At 32.4% G+C, this 9,652-nt stretch overlaps 1 protein-coding gene across 1 annotated transcript; it reads left to right on the plus strand.

The window, feature by feature from the left end:
- Positions 1-1,375: 1,375 nt before the first annotated feature.
- On the plus strand, positions 1,376-4,669 carry LOC124530129. Its single transcript, XM_047104131.1, has 2 exons — positions 1,376-1,523; positions 4,140-4,669. Exons 1-2 carry the CDS (start codon positions 1,515-1,517, stop codon positions 4,581-4,583), a joined length of 453 nt encoding a protein of 150 aa, XP_046960087.1. The 5' UTR covers positions 1,376-1,514; the 3' UTR covers positions 4,584-4,669.
- The last annotated feature ends 4,983 nt before the right edge of the window (positions 4,670-9,652 follow it).

The raw sequence follows: 9,652 nt of genomic DNA on the forward strand, positions 1-9,652 counted from the left end.
TTATTATCAATATCATTTACTTTATTTATTTATTTTATATATGTATGTATCTTATACGTGTATGTATATATAGTTGTTATGTATGTATGTATGTATTTATGTATGTATGTATATTTATTGTGTATTTATATTGCTTTGTTGTGATTTATTTTGCACTAGCCCGTTGAGTTTGCAAGCTTCTTTCTTTAGGGTCATCTGGTAGAGATCACTGTTCAGTGATAAGACCGCCCTTTGCACGCTTTGTATGTTAGTGTTAAGTTTGCTTCTTGCTGTATCTGTGTGATTTTCTTTGATTGTATTATGTGTGCAATAAAGTTATTTATTATTATTATTATTATTTTACTGTATTATAAGTATTTACTGGATTGTGGCGTGACAACATAACGTCATGTCATTTGCTGTCACGGCATACTGCATCAAGAATAACTTGAACGTTCAACGTTCCCTTCGTTCGCCAAAAGAAATAGGTCTTATTCTCATCAATAACATCTATTCCAATTGTCTTCCAATCAAATACAGCGAACGAACGTTCGCTTATATTAATATTAAAATCTAATTTTAATAATTGTTTCACTTCAACCTGTAAGTTAAAACATATTTATTTTATTAATTAAAATTTTAGACAATACCAAATCGAGGCATCGGCTAGCAACACTGATATATGGGAAGTGGGAAAAGAACTAACCGCTCGGATTTTAGCGAATTGACACTTTTGTGACGTTTTATACAATTTAAAAAAAAGTTAAAATTATATATTTTTTTAATGTACATACGTAATATATAATCTACCGCTAAGCAAAAATACCGTTGTGTTATGGTTTGAAAGGCGAGTGAGCTAGTGTATATTAGTTCCCAAGGATGGTGGCGCTTTAGGATTATACAACAAAAACAGCCTGTCAATTCCCCACTGCTAGACTAAGGCCCTCTCCCACTGAGGAAAAGGTTTGGAGAATATTGCACCACGCTGCTCCAGTGCGGGTTGGTAGATTCACATGTGTCTTATTTCAATGCTATTCTGCCAAGAATTGCGTTGAAATAAGACACAGGCAGTTTTCGTGACGATGTTTTTCTTCACCGCCGACCTCGAGATGAATATATACAGGTGTCGCCTGTCCACTGAGTAGCCCATCTCGTTCAATTTAGTTTCTGAAATTGTAGTTAAGTATTATATACGATTAACCAATCAAATCTACTTGTACAAAGTTATTTGTTACGGAACACTCAACTGTCATAAAATACAATGAAACAAATGTTTAGTTTTCGAAATGAAATCCGTAAACGTATAAAACAAACATTCAGAATGCATAGTTTCTCTCCGTGTATTGCATTCAACAATAAAACTGCGAGTTTGACACATTAAATTTTTAGAGCCTCGTAAAAATAAAAGAATATCGGCTGATTTTTATTTGGCGCGGAGTTAAATGCTGAATATTCATAAGCGGTTTGATGCACGGCTACACAATTCAACGGCCGAAATAATATTTTATTAAAAGTTAATTTTGTAACGTGACGTCATGAATTGGGTATGTCCATGTTAGTATTTAAACATGAATATCGGACAGTGAAAATTGATGTTTTAAACGATACATTTTTAAAAGACTAACGTTGGTGTATAGTGACGTATGTACCACATAATGTGCGAGCAAATACGACTCTTTGGTTTTGTTAACATTTTATCAAATACGTTTTATATTTTGTGTGGAAGCTAAATTTTAAAAGGCAATAGATTTTAACGTTGGTTTTCATTATTTAGGTCACTGAATTCGTTTTATAAAATTATTTACATATATTAAATAATCCGCATCTTTTTTTACATTAGTACGTCAGTTTTTTTTTAATAGAATACATAACATAATAAAAATAAATATGAAAGCGATAACTTTAGCTTATAAATTTATGCTCATAATATTCGAATAATGTATTAGTATTTTCTTATACTATTTAATAGTTTTAATTGTAAAACGTTAGGTGAATTATAAATGGGCCAATTTTTTGGTGGTAAGTCTTTGTGCAAGCCCGTCTGGGTATATACCACCCACTCAGCAATTATTCTACAGCCAAATAACAGTACTCAGTATTGCTGTGTTCCGATTTGAGGGGTGAGTAAGCCAGTGTAACTACAGGCACAAGGGACGTAATATCTTAGTTCCCAAGGTTGGTGGCATATTGACGATGTAATGTAAAAAAAAAAGGAATAGTTAATATTTCTTACAGCGTAATTGTCTATGGGTGATGGTGACACAATCAGGTGACCCATATGCTCGTCCTATAACTTAAAAAAAAACAATAACTCTGTCTTTTACCTCTTAACGATTAAACTACTGAACAGATTCGATATATGGGAATACTTTGACTCTCTGGGAGGGAGGATATGGGCTACTTATTTTAACTCAAACCTCAATAAGTAAAATAGTCGTGACGGTTTGTGTGCGATAAGTAAGTTTTTTAAATGTCATAATCTAAGTATAAATTTAAACGTAAAATCGTAAATGTCGTTAGATCATCTATCACGTGACATTGTTCACTGTAGTATGTATTTTGACTATATTTATTAATGTTAAAAAAGAGTAACTACTGCTCTTCTTGCCGGCTCAGTAGAATCTACTTTCTAAATCGGTGGTAGCTTCACTTAATAAATTTGTTAAATGACGATTCAAATGTGCTTAAAAGCCTACTCGAATAAAGATATTTTGATTGTGATTTTGTCGAATGATTCAAACGGAAACGCTCACACTTGTCACATTAATAGTTAAAAATTTAAAGCAAATGAAACTGCGAAATGTATTGCCTTATATTTAAATAAAACCTTATTCTAAATGTGTTGCATCTTTAGTAGATTTACGTATATTGGTTTAGTATTTTATTCCAGTAACATTATTTATTATTAAGATTAGCATCGTTTTCACACACGAGTAGTGTTTAGAAGCTTCTTTAAATCTTTATAATATTTCAATACGTTCAAATATTATGAATGTAATATGCGAAGTATCATAAATTACTTTGAAACATGAATTTGAAGAAAATACCTTCGAAATTACAGATTTTACGATCTTACAGCATTTGGCGTCGTTCCCATTTGATATGAAGTTACGATGTGCAATTTGAGTTTAGCCAAAATCGAAATCTGTTCTTGTACTAATACATATTAAGGCAGTATATACCAATACTGGGATAAGGGCACTTATATGAAAAAGTAGTAAAGTAACAGCCTGTAAATTTCCGGCTGCTGGGATAAGGCCTCCTCTCCCATTAAGGAGAGGGTTTTGAACATATTCCACCACGCTGTTCCAATGCGGGTTGGTGGAATGCACATGCGGCAGAATTTCAATGAAATTAGACACATGCAGGTTTCCTCACGATGTTTTCCTTCACCGCCGAGCACGAGATGAATTATAAACACAAATTAAGTACATATATAGAGTGGTGCTTGCCTGGGTTTGAACCCGAAAACATCGGTTAAGATGCACGCGTTCTAACCACTGGGACATCTCAGCTCCTTATATGAAAGCTTAGAGGTAATGATCACTCGCCCAATGCGTGATGGTGATCATACACATGATGGTGATTGCCTCGAGGTATTTTAAGCAACGATTTGATTGGTCCAAGCCTAAATTTTACCCCACGAGTTTTGTAAACATTCTTTCAATTAAGGCAAATTGCAATTATTTCTTACAAAAGTGTTAGGCTTAATTTCATCATTTGCCAAAACTTCCACGTTCACACTCAAAGGCACGTGTTAAGGTAATATTTCAGCAAGTATTTTAATTTTAATGCGAACAGAGACAGAATTACGTAAAAAGTAATCATTTTTGAATGCAAATTACAGAATAATAATAATAATAAAAAAAAAACCTTTTCCAACAAGTGACTCTTTTACATTGAGTAATTTTTACATTAAAAGTACCGATTTATTAGATTAATATGTTGATACAATTTTGGATTTCGTAGAATCAGACAGTTATTCAAAGACATAAAGGACTTTAATCTTATTGTTGGCAGTCCAATGACATCCGATTCTCCTGAGCCGTCATTGATTCACTTGTATTGATATACATAGGTTTAGGTAAAGTGGCGTAGATGTGCCATAGACCAATAAAACGTCAAACTAGAAAAAATAATAATAAACTTATATTTTTCAGGAAGTATATTTCGCAATTTTTTTAATAAACATCGGGCAGATGTATGCAGTACGCTTGCATAAGCTATTTCTATTCCTGGACGGATTCAAATCTGAACACGATCTGGAAGGTTTCCTCCACGTGGGAAACGACTACGCAGTATTCCTAAGAAAACCAAGTCCACATGCCAAGTTTCTGATATACGAACTATACGAATCGAATAACGTAAAGGTTAAGAGCAATAAACCGAGATTACTCGCAATATCAAAAGTACCAGTTACCTACATTAAGGAACAGCTCGATACTTTCAGAACAGAATTATATAAAGCGAAGTACATTGATGATAATATCGTGCCCGGTACAGAAGTTAAGACGTTAAGAGAATGGCAGATAGACAGGGCATTGAACTTTGAAAACAAAAAAGTGGGTCCTGAGAAGTCTGTGTTAAGAGCAATTGTCTTGTGATACTTATGTGATTTCAAAGCAATTAATGCGATGTGCATTTGTTTTTTTCTCATAATGACTTGTATTACCTGAATAATATGCTTGTGAATAATCATAATTGTTTTAGTTATTAAAGTAAATATTTCCGGGGAGTTAATTCATGTGGTATCTGTTATACTTTTTTGTGAATAAGATGGCAACAATGTATGTAGTTTAAAGTATTTTCAAAATACCAGTTAGTTTATATGTTATAAAGATTATAATTCACTTTAGACTTTTATATTATATATTGCGAATCATTAATTATGTTTTACAGTTTTTTGTAATAAAATATAATCAAAACACAAAAATAGATCAAGTTAAATTCAAAAAACCTAAAAAAATATTTTACATAAATTTTTATGTTTGTTACCTCATAACTTTTCGCTGGGTGGACCGATTTTGATAATTTTTTTTTGTTTGAAAGGTAGTGCTTCCCGTGGGGTCCCATTTTTTTTTTCCGATGATGGTATCCATGTGAAAACGACATAAGTCTTAAATTTGCGTTATGTATATGCGCGACAAATAGGTGAATAACTGAAAATCACGTTAACCAATTTTGATAATTCTTTTTTTATTATAAAATATATACTTCAAGGGTAATTTGGTGAAAGTTTGGTAAGGTTCTGAGTACAGGATCCATGACAAAGTAACGGAACGGAAGGGAACGGAACAATTCTGAGGAGCACGTTAGCGATACTCGGTCGAATCTTTTATTTATAGGTTATTTGGATATTTGAGTCACCTTCCGTAATGTGGTTATGTTTATGTAATTATCATAGTCGAATATTATAATCAACTAGCTACCCACCCCGGCTTCGCACGGGTGCAATACTGATACTAAATATACTACAGAATTTGTTTATATACGACATCACATCGCAAACATCTAAAATTGTCAGTGTTTCTTTACTATATTGTTCATGTATTATATACACAAACCTTCCCCTTGAATCACACTATCTTTTAAAAAAAACCGCATCAAAATCCGTTGCGTAGATTTAAAGATATAGGGACAGAGAAAGCGACTTTGTTTTATATTATGTAGTGATGGAACTCCTATACGGCTCGCAGTTAGGGTGCGATATGGGGCAGAATTTCTTACTATCTTTAATCAAATTTTGTGTATGTGATGTGATGTCATATGATGTACGAAATATAGTTGGTCTTTTTCAAAGTTTTTTTGCTGAGTTCGATTACAGCTCTTTCGAGGGATCCTTGTAGTTCACGCCGATTGACGTATTAAATCCGCATTTTCGAAAGTCTATTTTTGCTTTATTCGCAAGTTTCCTTTGAAATTGTCCTCGAAGTAGTTTCTGACTCATATAAACGGAACGCTTAATCTATCCATATTAAAAAAAATAGTTAGTCAACATCAGCTTCACTTAAAATCAAAAAATAAATAATATTTTAACAAAAAGAAAAACCGACTTCAAACAAAACACTATTTTAAAACAAATGAATATGCACGAAAAAGTAATAAAAATAATTGCGTATTCAACATATTTTTTAGAGTCTTCCTAAGTTAAATGAAATGAAAAATATTAGACTACTTAAAAGTCGATTAACGATTATATCATGTAGTTATAATTATTGTTATATTTGGAGTCGGTGTCGGCCAATAAAACCCTACAGTATATCTATCAAAAAACAATACGAGAATACTTTACAATTATTTTTATTACTTTTTCGTTTCATCTTTCTCAATCAAGTGCGATGCTGATACTAGATATACTACAGAATGTCTTACAACGTTACACAGTTTTTGAAACATAATACAATACAAACCGCTATGTCCTCGTTATAAATCTTTTTAAAAATATTTCTCGTAAAAAGTAAAAGATTAAAAACAGTTATTTTGGGTTATTTCTAAGAGGTAGACGGATACTATCGTGGAATTTTTCGAAGACCTTTTTAAGGTGTACATAATATGATCTGTCGTAGGGTTCAGTCAAGTCCGTTTGTAATGTAATCGCAAATTCTTTTTTATTTACCTCATGACTTTAGAAACCTCTAAATTTATTATCAAGGTTATTCTACTGCATTATACATATAACTGTGCGCTCGAAGAAGTCGAGATGGCCCAGTGGTTAGAACGCGTGCATCTTAACCGATGATTGCGGGTTCAAACCCAGGCAAGCACCGCTGATTCATGTGCTTAATTTGTCTTTATAATTCATCTCGTGCTCAGCGGTGAAGGAAAACATCGTGAGGAAACCTGCTTGTGACAAATTTCTTAGAAATTCTGCCCCATGTGTATTCCACCAACCCGCATTGGAACAGCGTGGTGGAATATGTTCCAAACCTTTCTCCTCAAAGGGAGAGTAGGCCTTTAGCCCAGCAGTGGGAATTTACAGGCTGTTGTTGTTTATTTGTTGTTTTGTTATACATATAAACCTTGCACTGGAATCAATCTGTCTAATTTAAAAAACGCCCATAAGTTCCGTTCTGTAATTTTAAAGATCTAAGCATACATAGGGAAAGACAGCGGTAAGCGACTTCGTTTTATACAACGTAATAATAATGATAATAAACTATATTAAGACACTTTCGCATGTTAATATATTCATGTAGATAAAATATAAATCAGAACTTCTCATTTCCTTTAACTTAATATTATCAAAATCTCGGTTGGTTTTTGTATATTGCCTTAAAAGACAGAATTAGTGATAAGCCCGCTTTAATATACTTTTATACATTTTTATGTATTACTTATATATTAGTTAGTTTTAATAGAATATTTGCAGCACCTAAATAAATATACCAAACTAAATGTCAGAGAAGAGTCAATTTCGTTATGCCTTAGTCTCGTTTTATTTTTTATAATGCTGGATTACTTATTAAAACAAAAGCTTATATTAAATATTTGATATACAAATTAAATAAAGACATACAATGCTATATTTCTGTTAAAAATGTACATAAAATGTAATGCATTTTTAAAATGTATTCAAATAAAAAATAAAACAAAACAAAATGCAGGGCGAACGTGTTAAGTGTTAAACGAAGCAGTTTCGATAAATAATGTATCAGCACACATTTGCAAGGATCGTACATCATCCATCATCCGAACTTGATAACAGTTCACTGTGTAAGGAGTTCGTTGCCGTCATATTTGATAAAATATCGTATTTAACCTCGTTTGATAAAAGTATTTACATGTTGCATTTTGATATGGAAAATTATCAATGTTGTTTTTAATTATTTAGTTGCTGATTTGATTATATCTTGATCGATATGCATAATATGAAATACACAAATTAGTTACTATTCTAACGCTAAACAATAACGTCAATAGTCATTTTCGAATCAACCATTAAGAATGATATAAATTAACATTAATTAATTAAGGGATCAGTTTATAAATCATTGAATAGACTTAAGGTCGCTTATCAAACTTCACGAAATTGAACAATGTTTGTATGTATGAATATATTATTTATCCATGTGTGTAGGTCAATTGACTTTATCGTTGCTGTATTAGCCACTTTATGAGCAACGCGATTTCATGGCATCTTTATCATTGCCGAAGACGGGCATTGTATTGAATTTAGTCGGTAAAAATTCCACATAAGCCCAGTTTCTCCTCGGAAGCTCACTGATGGTTTCCAGTGAAAAAACTGATTTTAAAAAATCTAGTTTCTACAATAAAACTTTGGATCAGATACATAAAAATTTACGTCAATATCTGTTGAAAAATTCTCAAAAATAGCTCCAAGTCTGAAAATTGGCAGTGTTTACACACGTGTGCTTTTAAAAATGCTTGAACCTTTACAGTATCCAGTTGCATCAGATTTACCTTTCTCCATGGTTTTATGGGAGTAGGGGGAACGGAGAATGAGCTGCTATAGCAAATATTTGTATACTATTACATTTTCTACACAGTAGGAGTATACAGGAGTATTCATTCTCAAGGGAGACTAGTCCCTTGAGAATGAATAGCGTTGGCGAAAAGGCTTAACAATCAATGGAAAACATACAAATGATTCACCTCAAATATCGAAGCGTACTAATTAATTTATACCGAGACCTCTATTCATAAAACTGTCAAATCATAATGTGTTTGTAATAGCAAGATCAAACCTCACTCCCCTTTGAAAATATAATGAATGAACTCGATGCATCTCCAAAGATTATCTCAGCGAGTTTCTCGGATATTTTTATTCAAGGAATGTTTTCGTCCGAGTAACGGCTAAGTAGACAAATAGCTTTAATAATATTTTTCTTTCAATTCCCTTAATGAATTCCATCATTTTTTATTCCGTTTTATTTAACTTTGTTTCCGTGAAATTTTACTCAGATTAGTAATATTTTTTAACGGAAAATTTTCTGTTTTTTAAGTCATTGAAAATTTTCCGGTGAATTGGTAATCTAATCTACATAGGATATTGTTAAAATACAGGATAATGCAATTGGTACTACTTGGTCTCAACTTATTCTCCACATTGCTAATACAACTTACTCGAAGTTCTTACATATGCAGAAGACTCATCAAACACGAGATGAATATTATAAGCACAAATCAAGTACATGATTAGTGGTTCTTATCTGGCTTTATACACTCAATTCCTGGTCAATGGTCAATATTTATCTAAATTCTTGTTTGGACATTCATCTATGGACATTATTTACTATTACAATACAACTTTACTTTATTTACTTAAAAAGGCGTTGTCACCAGTTCTGATATAGAATTGAAACTTGCATATTGCAATATTGTATTGACCGTCGAAAATCTCATGCTCGTGATTATAAGAACGCGTGTGCATGAGATGTTCAAATCGACACATATCATGCTTGTAGTTATTCCCATTGTGGTAAAAGTTGCGCCAAATTATCTTCGAAAATGTTATAATTACTATTGTATGCATTGAAATTAATAGCATAGATACTAGCGCCACTCTGCTTTTACTTGTACTACATGTAATATGTTATCTGTGGTGATAAAATAAAGTTAGTCTGTGTCAAACACTTCCTGCGTATATTATTAGGTTATGGGCCCAGCACGCTTCCACTGCGCCACTCTGGTTCTCACTTACGAGCTCTCGAAA

The sequence above is a fragment of the Vanessa cardui genome, chromosome 5 (genome assembly GCF_905220365.1).
Source record: "Vanessa cardui chromosome 5, ilVanCard2.1, whole genome shotgun sequence".
NCBI classification, from domain to species: domain Eukaryota; kingdom Metazoa; phylum Arthropoda; class Insecta; order Lepidoptera; family Nymphalidae; genus Vanessa; species Vanessa cardui.